At 44.7% G+C, this 19324-nt stretch overlaps 2 protein-coding genes across 12 annotated transcripts in view; both read left to right on the top strand.

The window, feature by feature from the left end:
• Positions 1-73: 73 nt before the first annotated feature.
• FASTKD5 (FAST kinase domains 5) lies at positions 74-11454 on the top strand. Of its 4 annotated transcripts, XM_039223765.1 has the most exons (3): positions 1480-1508; positions 4999-5046; positions 8705-11454. In XM_039223765.1, exon 3 carries the CDS (start codon positions 8742-8744, stop codon positions 11187-11189), a length of 2448 nt encoding a protein of 815 aa, XP_039079696.1. In that variant the 5' UTR covers positions 1480-1508; positions 4999-5046; positions 8705-8741; the 3' UTR covers positions 11190-11454. The 4 variants fall into 4 exon arrangements, with proteins under 4 accessions (XP_039079712.1, XP_039079704.1, XP_039079689.1 ...); XM_039223781.1 differs by lacking the exons at positions 1480-1508; positions 4999-5046 and adding an exon at positions 74-94; XM_039223773.1 differs by lacking the exons at positions 1480-1508; positions 4999-5046 and adding an exon at positions 794-833.
• LOC120225599 (vasopressin-neurophysin 2-copeptin) overlaps positions 1430-19324 on the top strand; it is a 57295-nt gene continuing 39400 nt past the window's right edge. For 5 of the 8 annotated variants that reach the window (XM_039223804.1, XM_039223790.1, XM_039223821.1 and 2 more), the window contains exon 1: positions 1430-1508. The gene's annotated coding sequence lies outside the window, so the exon portion shown is untranslated. Of the gene's footprint in view, positions 1509-4995; positions 5047-19324 lie in introns of those variants that run through there. The other 3 variants (XM_039223798.1, XM_039223828.1, XM_039223801.1) reach the window with 3 other exon arrangements.

Raw genomic sequence — 19324 nt, 5'->3', positions numbered from 1 at the left:
ACATGAAGGCTGCGAACAGACTTGTAATTAGTGGTGAGGCCCCGAAGACAGAATGGACCCAAGAGTGCTGCAAGCATGGAGCTGCCCTTTGGGGGTAAGTGCTGTCCTTTAGATAATTGCTTCTGTCATCTTTACAGAGCCCCCCCACCCCCGTCAAGAATGCCTCCCGCTGCAAGTAACAACTTCATTTACAAGACTTTAAAGAGTGGTTTATTTTTCCTTATCTGACAATTCTGGTCACAAGCATCCTATCATAGGTATTGTTTCAAGGACGTAAGACTTAATGTTCCTATTCTCCCATCCATAGTATGTAGTCTCCTCTGTGCCACAAAGTGGCTGCCACAGCTCCACGAAGGGATTGAGGCAGCACTACTTTATCATGAAGGTAAAAACTTTCCCAGAATCCTGCCAGTAAGTTTCCCTTTAAATGTTGTTGGGCAGAACTGAGTGGCATCCTCTTCTCACTTCAAGGGAGGCTGGGATATTGAGTATTTGGCAAAGAAGAACAGGACCATCATAGCTGCATAGGAGCAATCGGGTTCATCCCTGGGGATGGGCCCTCTGCTCTTTTTGGGTTCTTCTGGCAAAGAGAGTCATAATCAGCAAGAAGGAATGTTTGCTCTGGTCTGGCCCAAGTGAGAAAATCAGGCAAACAGTGCCCTCTGCAGAGCCCTGGAGTTGAGACGCCAGGCTTGCCCCTCCTTGCAGTGAAGGTTCTCCGCTGCATTGGTTTTTGTCTCCCGGACAAGATGGTGCCCTGGAGGGAAAGTCAGTTCTGAAGTCTCCTTCACAGCACTTAGGATAGGTGGACCAGCAACCAAGGCACTGACAAGGTATGACAAACCAAACCAGCAGTGCTCAAGTTTCCCCCAGAACAGTAGTGTTGGCTCAGGCCCTCTTGGAGGGTCTCTTCCTTGCCTAGGTACTGATAGCAGCTCGGGTGGTGAGCCCCTCTACTTAGGGAGGTGAAGGGTGACCCTGGCCTCATCCACCATGGATAGCACTGGTCTCTTCCAGCTCCGGCTCCTCATATCCATTTCTCCTAACAGGCTCGGCTATTCATCACTAACTCTTCTCCTGAGGGCATTTCCCAGATGCATCTCGAGTAGTGATGACTACCGTCACCAACAGATGAGAAACTAGGCTTAGACAGTTACGTGATTTCTTTAAGGCTACAAAACCCTGAGTGGCGGGCTGGGATTCGAACCTGTATCTACGCTATTTAGCAACTTCCAGAGCGGTCCATCCACGGCGCTGTTTCCGCTCCGCCGGTCCCAGACTCCCCTCGGCCTCTCGCAAAGTCCTACAATGGAAAACGTCCTTGGAAAACGCTGACAGAGCCTTTTGAGCCTCGGCCGCACCCGTCACCGGCGCAGCAGGCGGAAGTAGCGGGCAGTCGGCCGGAAGTGGGGCTGTGAGGTCCGGGTGGTGCTGGTGCGGCGGTGGTGGCGCGGCAGCTCGCGGGAACCAGGGTCTGGTGTTGCGGCGCCCGTGTTCGCCAGGCTCAGGTGAGTGGCGGCGGCCGCGGATGAGGTCTCGGCGGCCGCTCCCTGTCCACCTGGGCCTTGGTGCGCCTCTCGCGTCCTGGGCGGCGCAGGACCGGGCTCTTCCGGGCCTGGGCCGCGGTCTCCCCTCGCAGGCCCGCTTTAGGCAGAATGTCGGCGACCCCGCCACCCCAGAGTTCCGTGACCTTGGGCAAACGGTTCATGTGCATCTTGACTTTTCCACTGTGAGACGGCGACGGTAACTGCCTGCCCCCCCCCCCCCCCCAGGGCTGTTGTGGGAATCCATTGAGGTGTTTTGCGGCACTTTTCGTTCCCACACTGAACACGTGCATGCGAATCACTCGGGGCTCCGGAGCGTGAGTCTGTAGGTCTGGGGTAAGGTTCCAGATTATGCCTTCCTGACCAGCTTCCCGGTGAGGCCGATGCCGCTGGTCCGCAGCCCCCTCCGGTGCTTTGCTTAGTACCTGGGTCAACTTGAGCCTTCAGTAAATACCGATAGGGTGTGTAGCTTGTCCCCATTTTTAACAGACATTTCTAGTTGCACAAACCTAAGGGTATTATTGATGTCTTTCTCCGTTTTCTCTCCAGAGGTAAGAAAAATAATCGCCCATTCCATTTCCGTACAAATCATGACACAGCTCTTCTGTCCTGACTCAGGGAGCTTTGGGCCCGCTTTAAACCAGTGAAACTCATCCTCTTCCTCAGGTTATGCTTCATTGCTCACTCTCGTACACCCTTGGACAGTGAGTGTTTCACCCTATGGAGCTGGCAGCCAAGTGCCTTAGCACCAGCGTGTCTGGTGTTCTGTACTCTAGGCATTTGTTGCCGCTGGAATGTGAATTTCTGTTTTCCGCACTTTGCTCACACTTGGTGAGTAGGAAGAAAGCCGCCTTTCCAGAACTAGATTCTACAACTCACTGGTCCAAGTGGCCTCAGGCACGCTCTGGCATGAATTCCCTACTGCCTAGTAGACCGGAATAAAATCTGGAGACTCGGTGTTGCGTAACACAGCAGAGGAGGTGAGGCCTTTGGGAGTTGTGCAGGTCTAGTTTGTTTGACGGTATGGTCTTCTTCCCCATCCGTTGCTTTGGCAGCCCTTTAGTTCCATTCACATGGGCTGAGAGGACCTGAGTGTCTGCTCTCTGTTGTTATACCCAGAGATTTTCTTTTCTTTTTTCTTTTCTTTTCTTTTCTTTTTCTTTCTCTTTCTCTTTCTCTTTTTCTTTTTCTTTTGAGTTGGGGGAGAGAGAGAGAATCTCAGGCAGGCTTCGAGCCCAAGGCTGAGCCCAAGGCACGGGGCTTGATCTCACCCTGGTGAGATCATGACCTGAGCTGAAACCAAGAGTCGAACATTTAACCCCCTGAACTACCACCCAGGTGCCCCATATACCCAGAGATTTTCTAAAGACAGAGTGTCATGAATCCTTTAATAAGAGCAGTGGTTCTGACAGTCCCCTATGGGGCCTTGTCAGACGGTATTCACTCAGGCCCTTCTTGCCATTCTGATAGAGGAATAGCAGTCCTAGAGAGAGAGGGAGGCTGTATAAACTAAAAAAAAGTTTCGCAGATAATTGCGATGGACTGTTTTCTCTAATAAAGAATGGAAACTAGAACGAAATGAAGGGGATGGGCTGTTAGATTTGGTTTTGGTTTCGCTTAACTCTGGGTGATGCTTATATTGGCCTAACCACCTTAGCACTAGTGCTTGAGCGTAGTAGTAGTGGTGGGGGTGGTGGTAGTAGTAGTGGTAGTAGATCTCTCTCTTGTAGGCTCTGCTACAGTGTGGAAGCACAAAAGAGCCTAGCCCAGTTAGTATTTGCATTAACAGCTAAGGGTCCTTAGGTCAGACACTAAGCCCTCACCAGGAGCATTAACCTTTGTAGACTCTCGACACCTCAAGAAAGTTAACTTTTGTTTTTTTTAATTCTCGGGGTTGCTCAACAAATTATTTGCTAAGACAAGAAGAGTTTGAAGTATTTATTTGTGGCAATTCTATCAGGACAGAGGAGGGTTAAACTTTTTTAGCAAAAGGCTGGAAATCAGAATTAAGAGAAGAGATCCAGTAACTGGCGACTTAAATATGCTGAGAGTGTTATATACTTAATCTACAGTTAGCATGGCTGTCTGCCTCCTCCTGGCTCCCTTCCTCTAACTTCTGGACTGTAGTTTAAAATGAAGCTATTCGGCCTTGCTCAGACCTGTACCTGGAAGGTGGAAAGGTAAGATTCCTCACTCCTGTGAATTTATATCATTCAGGGTGGTTAGACAGAGCCAGGGGTCTCTGAGGCGCCATTCTGGTTCGTTAGGACCCCTAATGAGAGCTGGGGAAGAGGATGTACTGTGGCACGTAAACTAGGAAAGGAGCTTTGTGCTGATGTCACATGTCTTTGAACCTTTAGAGAACGTGTCAGGAGTTATTGATCGGGCATCTGTCTCATATTGTTCCCTTTCCAGCTTTTTTATGGATTCTCGGGGGAGTCCTTAAGTGAGGAGGAGCCAGCTCTCTCGGTGTGTTTTCTCTACACAGGCTTCACATCCTGACAGCCTCTCCTTCGCAGTGCCTTTTCTCCTCACTGTTTTGCTTTATTGGTTCTATAGCTTCCCTGTGTTTCTTTCCTTTTCTTCCCCACAGTACTCAAGACCAGACTTCCGAAGTGATTATATTTCAGATATATATTTGTAGATATGGTGTCTATACAGTTATTCGAAAACTTGCATGGTGAAAAAGTAAGTAGCTACTATTTGCCATTCGTCATTGGCTTGTCATGCCTCTACGATTCTTTGTCATCATTTCTGTTACTGGACATCCATAAAGAAGTTCTAGGGGCACCTGGGTGGCCCAGTCGATTAAGTGTCCGGACTCTTGATTTTGGTTCAGGTCATGATCTCATGGTTTGTGGGTTCTAGCCCTGCATCAGGTTGTGCGCTGACAGCATGGAGCCTGCTTGGAATTCTCTGTCTCTCTCTCTCTCTCTGCCCCTCCTGGCTTGCTCTGTCTCTCAAAAATAAGTAAACATTTAAAAAAAAAAAAAAAAATTTCTATAGGCAGTAGGAATTACATGGACTAGAAAAGCTTTTCAACATTTTCCTTGAAACTTAAGGTTACTTTCTTTGAATACTGATTGTCTTCTTGAAGAATAACTTAATTTCCTGTTAGTACATGTATTTTGCGGATTTAATTTTTGTCAAACTTGTACATGATTTACACAGTGAAATAGTTTGATGGACTTATAACACTAAATATTAATTTCCTTTCTTTCTCCCTCCATTTTTTTAGGGTGATCTGTGATCAGTGATTATGTCTCACTGAAAGCTCAGATGCTTAGCATTTTTTAGCAATAAAGTATTTTATCATTAAGATAGGGGTGTTTTTAGATATAGTGCTATTGCACACTTGATGGACTACGGTATGTTGTAACATAGCTTTTCTGTGCACCCGGAAACCAGAAAATTCCTTTGGCTCACTTTATTGTTGATGCTCACTTTATTGCAGTGGTCTGGAACTGAGTAACACTGTGTCGATGTAACACCTTTATTAGAGGTGAGAGGGGCTTTTGAGTTCACCCAGTTCAAACCTTCCAGCTCCCTGGCATCTGGAAACCCTGTAGATTGAGGGGTCCTTCCCACGTCTTTGACCAGAATTTGACTCTTCCTGTCTAGAGTGCACCAGCAGCATGGGTTTGGAATCTGAGAATCTTTGGTGGGAGACCCCACTCCATCCCTTAGCTGTGTAACCTTCAGCAGGTGTCTTAATCGTGTGAAGTCTCCTTTTCCTCATCCACAACATGGAGATCCTAAAGCCTACTTTACAGAGAGGTTTGTAAAGATTGAAACTAATGCAGATAAAACAGCTCACCCAAGGCTCGGCACAGAGGAGGCCCTAAGATCATTGGGGCTGATGTGTTTTTTTCCCTCTTGGGACTTAACCTGTAATGTTTCAGATCAAAAAGAACCACGTTAATTTAAAATGCAGAATTTCCACCACTCGAACATTAACGTCTGAGGGAATGGTTCTTTTTTCATTTGAGGAGCATGCCCAGTAATTTTATTCATTAAGTACTCTTAGGTAGTGTTAATTGAAGTAATTTAGGTCATTTAATGTGCTTTTGTTTATTTTCTTATTTTTAAATGTTTATTTTTGAGAGAGAGAGTGCGTGTTTGCGGGGGAGAGGCAGAGAGATGGAAACAGAGAATCCCAAGCAGGCTCCACGCTGTCAGTGCAGAGCCACATATAGGGCTCGAACTTCTGAACCATGAGATCATGATCTGAGCCAAAATCAAGAGCCCTGTTGAGCTACCAAGGTGCCCCTAATGTGCTTTTAAAATTATATTATCTGGGGCGCCTGGGTGGCTCAGTCGGGTAAAAAGTGTCTGACTTCAGCCCAGGACATGATCTCACGGTTCATGGGTTTGAGCCCTGTGTCAGGCTCTGTGCTGACAGCTCAGAACCTGGATCCTGCTTCAGATTCTGTGTCTTCCCCTTTCTCTGTCCCTCCCCTGCTCATGCTCTGTCTCTCTTCCTCTCAAAAATAAACATTAAAAAAATTTTTTTAATAAAAAATAAAATAATATTATTTATTGGGATGCCTGGGAGACTTAGTCGGTTCAGTGTCCGACTCTTGATTTCGGCTCAGGTCATGATTGCAGGGTTGTGGGATGGAGCCCCATGACAGGCTCTGCACTGAATTTGGAGCCTGCTTGGAATTCTCTCTGTCCCTCTTCCGTGTGCACACTCTCGCTCTCTCAAATAAAAATAAAATAAAAGTATTATTTATAAAGGTATTTGTTAAATTAATTCATATATTCTTTTTTATTAAAAAAATTTTTTTTAATGTTTTATTTACTTCTGAGAGAGAGACAGCATGAGCAGGGGAGGGTCAGAGAGAGAGGGAGACACAGAATCTGTAATCGGTTCCAGGCTCTGAGCTGTCATTACAGAGCCCGACGCGGGGATCGAACCCACGAACCGTGAGATCATGACCTGAGCCAAAGTCAGACGCTTAACTGACTGAGCCACCCAGGCGTCCCAATTCATATATTCTTCTGTATTAACAGTTTCAGTGCCAATAAAAAAAGTTAATTTATCAGAGATATAATGGAAAGTCTTCCCCACAAAGAAGATACATAGTTACTTTCCTTTCATATAAGTATATTTTACATGATGGCACTCATTTGTGTTTGTTCAACCGAATATGTGTATGTGCTTTTTCTCGTGTTGATGCTTGCCACACACTTATCCTGTAACCCCCTCCCCTCCTTCTGGATGGACAATTGGATTGTTTTCAGTTTTTTGCTTTTTTTCTAAGATTTTATTTTTAAGTAATCTATACCCAGTGCGGGGCTTGAACTTAAAACCCCAACATTTGAATTGCATACTCTGCCAACTAAGCTAGCCAGGCACCCCAATTGTTTGCTTTAGGGTACCACAATTATTTGGTAAAAAAAAAAAAAAAAAAGTTTTGTCTTTTTTTTCCCCCAGTTATTTCTTCCAAACTAGTTCCCAAGGTGAGATGAAGCTCTACAGATTTGAACAGTTAGTTGAGCCATCCCGCTCTTGATTTTGGCTCAGGTCATGATCCCAGGGTCGTGAAATTGAGCCCCGTATCAGGCTCTGCTCTGAGCATGATGCCTCATTGAGATTTTCTGTCTCTGTCTCTCTCTTTCTCCCCTCTGCTCTCTCGCCCTCTATTAAAAAATAAATTAATTAAAACAAAACAAAACAAAAAAAACAACCCGAACAGGTGGAAGGGTAGATTTGGGCTCCTGGACCATAGTTTGCTGACACCTGGTCTTTAATAACATCTGGACCCATAGATTGAAACTTGGTAGACAGAATGGTCCACAAGGCTATAGTAAAGAAGTAAGCGTATAAAGATTTAATGTAAAAGAATTCTACTCTGGTTCACAAAGAAATCAGAGCACACATTCCTACCATCCAGAGAAGGCTGTGGAGCTAGACTGCCCTTACAAAGCCACTGGCCTGCCCCGTGGTCTTCTAGTTCTCATGCTATGGGCTCTGGAAGGAAGAGGTTGACAGGGGAGTTGGACAGGTATTTCAGAAAGTCACCCTTGCACCCTCAGAATCCGCAAGGGATTCTGTGCAGCCAACAACCCTGTCAAGTCCACATCTTGGCATCTCAGGGCTTACTGGGCTTTGCCTGCCAGGCATTGACATTTATCAAGTGGAAGGAAAGCTAAACACCTTTAAAGAAAGCAAGAGTATAGCAGAGCCCGTTTCAGAGGCTCTCCTGGTTTCTACCATGGGGGAAAGTGGGACCTGCACTGCTCAGAGGCAGGATCGGCAGCACCCAACTTACTGGCAGCATTGCTAATCGGCTGTCTCCGGAGGAAAGCCATGCCGCTCCCCTTCCATGTCAGCAGGGCCGGCGTGCGAGTTGGTGTTTCCTGAACCATGAGCCCAGCTTTGAGATGCTTTTTCTTCCCACCCAGGAATGGACAGCAGAGCCTCAGCCTACTGCCTTCTCCCACCAAAATGAGTTTTTGAGTATACGTCCTAACTGCCTGACTCTCTGCGGTAGTGGTTCAAAGTCTGTGATAAGTCTCCTGGACAGGAGGCTACCCATCTTCTGACAGGTGCGGGGGCAGCATTAGAAAACAGTTCAGTAAGGTGCAGGAGATGGGCATTAAAAAACAATTCTGTAATCGAAAGTTTTATACTTTAAGAATGAGGGGGGTTTGGGTCAGTTAAGCGTCCGACTTCAGCTCAGGTCATGATCTCATGGTTCGTGGATTCGAGCCCCGTGTTGGGCCCTGTGCTGACAGCTCCGAGCCTAGAGCCTGTTTCAGATTCTGTGTCTCCCTCTCTTTCTGACCCTCCCCTGCTCACGTTGTCTCTCTCTCTCAGAAATAAATAAAATATGAAAAATTTTTAAAAAAAAGAAGGGGGGGTTATTGTGGCTATAATTAATTAAACTTTACATGAAGTCCCACTTTTTATTTTTGGTGTTAGCACAACAAGTTTAACCAACTTTCTTATTCTCCAAGGGGGCCCTTTATGCATTGATATCAAGGAGAAGGAGCTTTTATCCTGGATGTATGCTGTCTTATCATTTGGGCATTCACTAGCGTTGAACTTACTTGAGTGGACAGCAGTGTAGTTTAATCCATTTCTTATAATGTGTAAATTCTGGTATTGTGATAGGTGGAAGCCACTTATTCTTCATCTACCCTTTTTTCAGTATCTGGCACCAATTCTGGCCCAGTCATTTGTGACCCATGGCCCTTGCGATATGCCGAAGATTTCCAGGTAGTTTCTGTGGAACGCCTCCCCGTCCAGCTCTAATCAAGCACCACGTAGACCAGAAATTGCCTGGACAGACCTGTAAGGACTGTGTCCTGACTGCCAGAACGATCAGTACTGACACCAGAACAGCACCCACTCTCAAGTCGTTAAAACCTTTAGGATATCGAGCGTTTTGCAGTCCTTTCGCCTGCAGCACAGCCCGAAGTGTGACATATTGGAACGTGGGAAGCTACGCACGGCCGAGGGGATGGGACCCACCAGAAGACAGCGGCCTCTGCCATCCTGCCAAAAAAGTTGAGCACATTCGTAGCATTTCCGCCTCCCAGAGGAGCCTGACGACCAGCAGTGCCCTCCCAGGTTTGGAATGCAGCAGGGCTTCTGCCTCTAAGGCCAGCGCATTGAAGCCGGGCTCACGCAGGGCTGCGGGAGTTGTTGAAGAGGATATAGAAGTTTTTGATTCCTTCGAAGACCCCCGAGGTTTCCTCCTGCTAAGACCAGAGTACCAGCTTCACAGCTATAACAGATCTGAGCCTTGTCAGCCCCTGTCTGTTTCAGAAGGTGAATTAATTTTGCACAAAGTCACAATTCATCAAGATACTCTCCAGCCCCAAGTCATTGCTGATTATTTCTGTAAGCTGAGCTCTTTGCCTGCAGAGCAGCATCCGGTTTTGCTGTCCAGTGCCAGCTTTGCTTCACTCTGCCAGCTGAGTGTGAAACATATACAGCTCTTTGATGTCCCAGATCTGATCAGTATTTTGAAAGCGTTTGTCAGTTTGGGAATGCCTCACTCCCATTCGATGCTAGATGTGTATGAAATCAGATTTTGCAGTAAGGTGTGGGAGATGAGTCTGGATCAGCTTCTCTTGGTGGCTGATCTCTGGCGATACTTGGGCCGCAGGGTACCTCGGTTTTTTAAAATCTTTTTTAGTTACCTTAACTTGCATTGGAAAGATCTATCCTTGTCCCAGCTGATTCACTTAATTTATATTATAGGGGAAAATCGCCAGGTACCCCAAGACCTAATGCAAAAACTGGAATCACTGATTCTCAAGTACATAGATGTGATCAACTTAGAGGAGGTTGGTACAATCTGTTTGGGGTTCTTTAAATCAAGTAGTAGTCTCTCTGAATATGTTATGCGGAAAATTGGAGACTTGGCTTGTGCTGACATGCAGCATCTGAGCAGTTACGCCTTAGTGAATATTCTTAAAATGTTCCGTTTCACTCACGTGGATCACGTAAATTTCATGAAGCAATTTGGTGAGATTGCTCCTCAGCGAATTCCTTTTCTAGGAGTTCAGGGTGTCATGCACCTGACTCTTGCTTGCTCGGCCTTACGCATCCTGGATGAAGGGATAATGAATGCCGTGGCTGCTTCTTTGCCTCCAAGGGTGGCATACTGCCGAAGTAAAGATGTTGCCAAGATTCTGTGGTCCTTTGGAACTCTGAATTACAAGCCACCCAATACGGAAGAGTTTTATTCTAGCCTGATAAATGAGATTCACAGAAAGATGCCTGAGTTCAATCGATACCCAGAACACCTGCTCACCTGCCTGCTGGGCCTGGCATTTTCTGAGTACTTTCCATTAGAGCTCATCAATTTTGCCTTGAGTCCAGGGTTCGTCAAGTTAGCTCGGGAGAGGAGTAAGTTTGAACTCATTAAGGAGCTATATACTCTTGATGGTACAGTTGGCATCGAGTGTCCAGATTACAGAGGCAATCGTCTTAGTGCTCACCTTCAGCACGAGGGAGCGGAAATGCTGTGGAATTTAGCAAGGAAGGATATGTGCTCAAAGCCTGAATTCCTGGAGGCTCTCTTTTTACTCGAGAACATGTTGGGGGGCCCTCAGTACATCAAGCACCGTATGATTCTGCCTCATACCCGATCTTCTGACTTAGAGGTCCAGCTTGATGTTAACATGAAGCCATTGCCCTTTAACAAAGAAGCCATACCAATTAAAGATGAAGCCAAATTAAGGCTGAAGCATGTGGGAGTCAGCATTACAGATGATTTGATGAGTCAGCTACTAAAAGGGAAATCAAGAGAACATTTCCAGGGAGAAGTTGCATCAGAGACCCAACAGCGGGAAAGGGAATTAGAGAGTACAGACATACCTTTGGGGAGCTCCCTTTGCAATGTGGCGGACAGATTGGGGGCCATGGAGATGGCTGGCCCTTGTCCCCCAGCTTGCACACAGGCCCCACAAGTGAAGCTGGCTATCCAGTTGACAAATAAAAACCAGTACTGCTATGGTTCCAGGGATCTGCTTGGACTGCACAATATGAAGAGGCGGCAGTTGAGTCGGCTTGGGTACCGCGTGGTAGAGTTATCCCACTGGGAATGGCTCCCACTATTGAAACGAACCCGCTTAGAAAAGCTGATGTTCCTCCATGAGAAAGTGTTCACCTCTGCTCTCTGAAGGGCTTGAATTCAGGGACACTGTGACTCGTAACTGCGGTAGAGGTATGCTGTGCAAGGTGTTGGGAAACAGTTACACAAGCCAGAATATAGGTTTGGTAATGAAATCCTCTTTTGAGGAGACTTAGTTGTGCTCTTATTTATGGCAGAGCGAAGTCACTGTGTGTGTTACTGTGAATTAGTTGTAACCTGGCGCCATTGTACATGTCGTTGCTACTTTGTGCAGGTAACTAATAAACATCTTAAAATTCCCTATTTTCAAGTAATTCCTGTCCTATTCTTCCTTTGTGTACTGACCTTATCTCACGATTATTTTGAATTTTTAAGATAAAAGGGTAGTCAGACATTGTCAAAGCCAATTTATAAAAAACGATTTTCATAATACTTTAAGAGTCTTTTGGGGTGCTTGGGTGGCTCAGTTGGTGAAGGATCCATTTTCGACTCAGGTCATGATCTCACAGCTCATGAGTTCAAGCTCCACATCGGGCTCTGTGCTAACAGCTCAGAGCCTGGAGCCTGTTTCAGATTCTGGGTCTCCTCTCTCTGCCCCCTCCCTGCTTGTATTCTCTCTCTCTCAAAAGTAAATAACATTTTAAAAAATAAGGATCTTTTACAGCTTCATTTACATATCAGGATTCCTCCCCCCATGCATGTTTTCTTCACACCCTTTAAAATTAAAGTCTCATTCTCCTTTAGATTTGGTTGGTTGTCCTTAGTTGCTGGTTCTTCCTGTTTTAAATAGCCATTTCAGAATTAGTATAATGTCATTCTCTTAGCCCCCCTCTTCTGTATTTCCACTTCTCTTGTATAAGTTCTCCCCCCCCCCCCCCACTTCCCCTGGGATATTTTCTCTCTAAAATTGGACTTAGAATTAAATGATTGCCTGTTGGGCCAACGATTCCCAAATCCAGTGACGTGGTAGAGTGTTGTTCGTGACAAGTAACTCAGACAAGGAGAAAGTAGGTGCATTACCTCCCATGGTAGGAAGTCTAATGGGCTTCAGGTTTGGCTGCATTAGAGTTGCAAGCATAAAGGGCTGGTATACATGGATTCTATATATTTGTATGCAACTTAATACAAGTAACCTTTGTAAACATTTGGGATCTGTTAGAATTAAAAAAAAAAAAAAAAGTATCCCTCTCCCCGTTGTTTAGGCCTTCTCTCAAAGACCCCTTCCCTGCCCTTGCTAAAACAGTGGCACTTGTGCTGTCACCTTCAGATTCATTTTCCTCACTGCACTCTGCAGCATCAGAAATTATTCTTTATCTGTTCACTTACTATTTTCCCTGTTGGAAGCTAGCCCTTTGAGTTAACTTTGGCTACTTAACTAATTTGTCTCCAGTGCCTAGAATGGGTCCTGGCGCAGATATGATAATGGTTAGTGAGTATGGTTGGGAAATTTAGAGTGGCTGGGGAGTTGGGGTGGAAAGAAGGCGGGGGGTGGGGGGCCGCTAGAGGGGTAGAGCAGATCTGGGTCACAACGTAGGGCATTGCTAAAGAGCCTAAGTCTACAGAGGCTGTGGTGTTTTTTTGTTTTTGTTTTTTTTTTTAAAGGAGTTTAAGTCAGCACAGTTGGGCAGATTCATGTTTTAGAACGGTTAGGTTAAAATAATAAAACGCGATTGGGGGTGGGGGGCTGCATGAGATAGGAGGAATATTTCACAAATGTGTGCAACAGCTCATGTGAGAGATAATGCAGGCCAGAACTACAGAAATGGAAGGTCTGAGTTTCAGAGGTGTTTGGAAGGAGAAAAAGGCATGACTTGCTAATTGGTTGGGTTAGGGAATGATGATTTTGGTGCCTACATTGACATGGAATCAGCAACTAAAATTGGAACCAAAGCAGGAAAGGTGTTTGGATAGAGGGTTAACCTGCACTGTTCCTGCTAAGAGGAGCCTCCAGGCAGAAATAATCCAGGCTGGGGTCTCAAATGGGGATGAGGACAGGTGGCTATCAGAACCACAAGTGAGTGAACTTGCCTGGGACAGGTGGGAAGGAGGTTATTGCATGTTTGGCAGCAGGGGAGAGAAGATAACCAAGAATAGAATGCTGGCATTTATAGGGAGGGCCAAGTAAAGGGGACCCAGTGGTAAAGAGAGCAAAATAAGAGATAATCAGATCTAGGGAAAAACGATAGCATGGAAGTTTGTCAGGGGTCCCAAAACCACCCTCACTAGAAGGATTCACAGAACTCAGGAAAGCTGTTATATTCAGAATGAAAGTCTACAGATGAAAATCAACAAGGGAAAAAGGCACGTAGTGTGGAGTCTGGGAGACCAGGCACAAGCTTCCAGTTGTCCTCTTGCAGCGGAGCCGTGTAGGCGGCTCTTCATCCCAGCAATGATGTTTGCCAACATTTACTGATACTGCCGATCAGGGGACCTCACCTGAGCCTGTGCAGGGTTTTTAATGGGGGGGGGGGGGTCTGTCATGTAGGCATGGAGTGCCCACGCGGCGTACCTTATTCAGTTCCCCTCCCTCTCAGAGGGCCAACTGATATAGCAGGGCCCAAGGCTTCCACTATTGGTATCATAAACTGGTGTGGCCCAAGGTCTCAGTTGTATGCAGACAGTCTTAATAGGAAGGATGTTCAAAGGGCTCAGAGATTATCTCTTAAGGAGCTGGTAAAGGGCCAGTGTTTTTGGAATGTGTTTTTTGAACAGCCAAAACAGTTAACAGCCAAAGGTTAACAGCTGAGTTAACCTTTTGTTGCACAGAAGCCAAAGGGAAAGGAGAATATTGCAAAAAGGAGACAATTTGCACCTATTAGTTCCTGGGGAGAGAGCAGTTAAGGCAAGACCCAGAAATCTTTAGTAAATTTGGCAATGTGGACGGTCACCAATGGCATTAACAGTAGCAGTTTGAATTGGATCGTCAGGGCCAAAGCCAGACATACCTGTTGAATATTGAGAGTTAAGGAATGGGTTGCAAATGTTGAAGCAACTCCTTGAGAACTTTTGAGAAGGGGAACCTTGAGCAGGATACAGAGTGGGACTGGGGTCACCAGACGAAACACAGAATCCCTAGTTAAATTTGAATTTCAGATAAGTAATGGATAATGTTTTGTGGTAAGATACAGATAAAATTGGCCGTTTTTTAAAAAAGTGTGCAATTCAGTGACGGTCCATTGATGGTGTTGTGTAACCAATCACCACTATCTAGTTCAAGAACATTTTTCACCCCAAAAGAAAACTCCATACCTTTAAGCAGTGACTCCACATCCCCACCCCCCGATCCCTAGACCTTGGCAACTACTAATCTGCTTTCTGTCTCTGTGGATATGCTTATTCTGGATATTTCCAAAAGTGGAATTATATAATATGCAACCTCTTGTGTGTAGCTTCCTTTGCTCAGTATAATGTTACCAAGATTTATGCACGTTATGGTGTGTGCCAGGACTTCATTACTTAGAGCCGAATAACAAACAGTCCATTGTGTGGATATGCCCTGTCTTGTTTATCCATTCATCAGTTGACTGACACTAGGTTTTTCCACTTTTTGGCTATTGTGAATGGTGCTGCTGTAAACATTCATGTGCATATTATCAGAGCACCTGTTTTCAGTACTTTGGGTATATACCTTAGAGTGAAATTGCTGAGTTATATGTTAATTCTCTGTTTACCTCATCGAGGAACTGCCAGACTTTTCCACAGTGGCTATACCATTTTACATTTCTAGCAGCAAGGTATTAGGGTTCCACTTTCTCCACATCTTTGCTAACGCTTGTTATTTTCTGTGTTTTATTTTTTTTATTTTATTTATTTTTGAGAGACAGTGCAGGTGGGGGAGGGACAGAGAGAAAGAGACAATCCGAAAGAGGCTCCAGGCCCTGAGCTGTCAGCAGAGCCCAATGTGGGGCTGGAACCCACAAACCAGAAGATCATGATTTGAGCTCAAGTCAGAGACCCAGCCGACTGAGCTACTCATATGCTTCTCTGTGTTTTATTTATTTATTTATTTTTATTTTTTAAATTTTTTTTAATGTTTTATTTATTTCTAGGAGAGAGAGAGAGATGGCGTGAGCAGGGGAGGGTCAGAGAGAGAGGGAGTCACAGACTGAAACAGGCTCCAGGCTCTGAGCTGGCAGTCAGCACAGAGCCCGACGCGGGGCTCGAACCTACGAACCGCGAGATCAAGACCTAAGCGAAAGTCGGACGCTTAACCGACTAAGCCACCCAGGCGCCCCTCTGTGTTTTATTTTTTAATAGCCATCCTAGTGATGAGTGTGAAGTGGTATCTCATTGTGGTTTTGATTTGTATTTCCCTAGTGACTAATGGTGCTTAGCATCTTTCTTTCTCTTTCTTTTTCTTTCTCTTTCTTTTCTTTCTTTCTCCATGCCCAGTGTGGGGCTTGAACTCACTACCCTGTGATGCTCTGTTGTCTGAGTCAGCCAAGTGCCCCTGGCATCTTTCGGTCTTAACAATACTGAGTCTCTAATCCGCGAACAGAGATGTCTTTCTATTTATTTAGGTTTTCTTCAATTTCTTTCAGCAATAGTTTGTAGTTTTCGGTGTAGAAGTCTTATACTCCTTAGTTACATTTATTCCTAAGTATTTTATTCTTTTTAATGCTACTGTAAATGGAATTTTTGTCTTAGCATCTTTATGAATTTACTGATTGCTAGTGTTTAGAAATATGAATGATTTATCCTGCATTTTTGCCTAATTCTTTTATTAGCTGTAACAGTTCTTGTGTGTGTGTTGATTCTTTAGGATTTTCTACATACAGGATCATATAATCTGTGGATAGAGTTTTGCTTCTTTCTACCCTTTTATTTTTCTTGTCTACTAGCGAGAGCATCTTATATGAAATTGAATAGAATTATTTCTGACCGGGGCACCTGGGTGGCTCAGTTGGTTAAGCGTCCGACTTCGCCTCAGGTCATAATCTCACGATTGGTGGGTTCGAGCCCCGCGCCTGGCTCTGTGCTCAGAGTCTGGATCCTGCTTCGGATTCTGTGTGTGTCTCTCTCTGCCCCTCCCCTGCTCATGCTCTGTCTCTCACTGTCTCAAAAATAAACATTAAAAAAAAAAAAAAGAAAAAGAATTGTTTCTGACCTTATGGGGAATTCTTTCAGTCTTTCACCATGGAACATATTAGCTGTGAGTTTTTCATGAATGCCCTTTGTTATGTTAAAGAAGTTTCTTTCTGCTGAGTGTGCAAAAATAATTTTTTAGCATATGGCACAATAATACATAGGACATTCTTATACTAAAAGAAAAATCCATTGTTTATCTATTTTCAGATTTAAGTGGACAGTTTTTATTTTTATTTGCTAAATTGGCAACACTGAGAAAAACACAGCACCAAGGCAAGGCTTTGTTTTGTTATGTTTTTTAATGTTTATTTATTTTTGAGAGAGAGAGTGTGAGCCGAGGAGGGGCAGAAGATCCAAAGTGGACTTTGCGCTAACAGCAGTGAGCCCAGCGCAGGGCTCAGACTCCCCAAATGTGAGATCATGACTTGAGCTGAAGTCGGACACTCAACCTACTGAGCCTTGGCACGGTTTTTTGAGGGGGCTGTTGAGGGCAGAAGAAACTTGAATGTTGCTTACCTGTTGAGGAAAGCTCCAGTAGTCAGAGATAAGTTGAGGATTCGGGAGAGAGACAGGAACAGAAGGAACTAGGTCCAAGGGTCAGGTTTGTAAATGAAGAGCATGGCTGCTTCAGCTGGGTTCCCATAGAATTTTGCTGACACTGCCAGTAAGGTGATGAGTAAGTGGTATTAGAACCCTTGGTTCATCTTATTTTGAGACTGTGGGTCTCTTAAAAATTAGGAGACCCATCTGTGCCTTGTTTTGAGTTTCTTAAGAGTAAAAGATGTATCTGCCTGTGCCTAGCAGTATGCACATACTAAGGCCTTGAAGGGTGAGTGGGCTCCAAGCGCCTAAGATTGCAAGCTGCAAGCTTCTTCTGGGAGCACACCTATGCTCTGGTTGGTCTTAGGTGCACCTCTCGCTGGTGGATGACTGTGTGGGATGTGCGGGGACAGCTGTCTTTCATTGTAACCAGCTCTAAGAAAAATGCACACAAGTCACATTTTTTCATGGATGGACAAGTAACTCAATTTAGAAATTACAAGAAGTATTGTACTTCCGTAAAAGCTGAAGTGCCCAATTTATAAAATTGCTCAGTGCATTGGTATTCCACCCACTCTGTGAGGTTAAATGCTTTTCTCTTACTTGACAGGTAATCTTCTTCTTTTTTTTTCTCTGTAACCCGTTTGAGCCTAGTCTTTAAAATATGTGTATCTGCCAGAATTACCTTCCATTACATTTTTGTGAGACTCAAAAATCAGGTTGTATAACTCAGCTATGGCAACTTTTTAGGCCAAAGGAAGATGGATGCTAAGGAGTTCAGAAAATGTCATGGTCACCTTATTCTCTTCTAAATCGTCCCTCCACACTTGCCTACCCCCCTGTTCTGAGTCCTCAACCACAATTAGGTTTACATAGCTGCTTCAAGTTCCGAGGAAGCACAGATAGAAACCTTCCAGGTAAGATGACCAACTGGGTCCAGTTTCCCTGGGACTTTTCTGGTGTTAGCACAGAAAGTTCTACATTGGAAAAGCCCTCAGTCCTGGATAGACCACATGGCTGATCACCCTACCTTCGGATCTCTTCTCAGCCCTTCCCTTTCACTTTCCCTTATTCAGCCTGCATCCTGGGAAGCAAAGGAGAAAGGTTTGTCTCCATCCTATAGGGACTCTTAGCTGCAAGAAATACTCTGAGCATTGCATTTAGAGCCTCGGTCCTCTTGGATATCATCCCGTGACCTCAGGACCCCAGAGTGATTGTTTAACTCCTTACGTGTACTCTGAACACACAAAAGGAAAAATAGAGTAGCCCACCGCTCTAATCGGTTGCATATTTTAAATTTCTGCATGGCCCCCATTACCTCCCAAGTTATTCATGTGTACATATTCCTGAATACAGATTTTTAACAAGTGTGTGATCCTAATACTTCTGTTTTGTGTTCTTTTTAAAATTTTATATATGGTTCTGCAATTTTTCTTTATAGACCTATTTATCATCTTAGTGGCAGGTACACCAAGAATAAACGTGTCACTCAAATATTTCTGATGGTGTGGGTAATGGGATTCCCTGGACTTTTCACTTGACCCTAGGAACCCATTTTTGGTCTTAGATCTGGGTAAAAAATATTAAGACTTCTGTGATAATAGAGATTTGGATTTAGGGGCACCCAAACCCTGGCTGGCACAGTAGGAATGATCTTGGGATTGTAAATTCGAGCCCCACATTGGGTGTAGAGATTACTTGCCAATAAAATCTTCAGGGGCATCTGGGTGGCTCAGTTGGTTGCGTGCCTGACTTTGATTTCAGCTCGGGTCATGATCCCTGGTCGTGGGATTGAGCCTTGCTTTGGACTGTGTGCTGAGTGTGGAGCCTGTTTAAGATTCTCTGTCCTCCTCCCCCTCCCTCTCCTCTTCCCCTCTGTCTCCAACTTGTGCTCTCTCTAAAATAATAATAACAACAAAGAAAATATAATCTGTATGATAAAATAAAAGGCTTCTTAGAGGATAGTACCAAGGATTCTTGTGATGGAACCTTTCTGTATCTCGACTGTGGTGATGATTATACAAATCCACACATGCGGTAACATTGTATAGAGCTGAATACACAGGCAAACATGCATGAGTGTGTGCAAACTGGGGAAGTTGAAGAAGATCATGGTTGTATTGTTGCCAGCTGTGCGATAGCTATGCAAGTCTGTACTATTAGGGAAAGCTGGTTAAAGGATACACAGACTCTCCACTGTTGTTTCTTAAAACTGCACAGGAATCCGCAATGATCTTCAAATACAGAGGTTAATGAAAATCTTTAAAAATGAAGACTTCTTCGGGGTGTCAGGCTGGCTCAGTCAGTAGAGAATGCAACTCTTAATCTCAGAGCCGTGAGTTTGAGCCCCATGTTTGGGAGTAGTTTACTCAAAAAAAAAAAAAAAAAAAAAAAAAGATTTCTCTGGAAGGTAGCTTTGAAATCCCTGTAAGATTGTAATATGTTATGCATAGTTCATTTTACTCCTTTCTCCTCTTTAAGAACACTCCTCCCTCAAAATAAAAAATAATAAAGGAAGAAAATGCCCAGGGAGAAACTGAGACTCCTAGTTTCTTT

The sequence above is a fragment of the Hyaena hyaena genome, unplaced genomic scaffold (genome assembly GCF_003009895.1).
Source record: "Hyaena hyaena isolate Hyena2069 unplaced genomic scaffold, ASM300989v1 scaffold_16, whole genome shotgun sequence".
Lineage (NCBI taxonomy): Eukaryota > Metazoa > Chordata > Mammalia > Carnivora > Hyaenidae > Hyaena > Hyaena hyaena.
The sequence above is the reverse complement of the archived record's forward strand: the minus strand, read 5'-3'. Positions and strand labels throughout refer to the sequence as shown.

Excerpts from the sequence above, each read along its gene's own strand:
- FASTKD5 (XM_039223781.1), top strand. The coding sequence starts at position 8,742 with ATGGCCCTTGCGATATGCCGAAGATTTCCAGGTAGTTTCTGTGGAACG.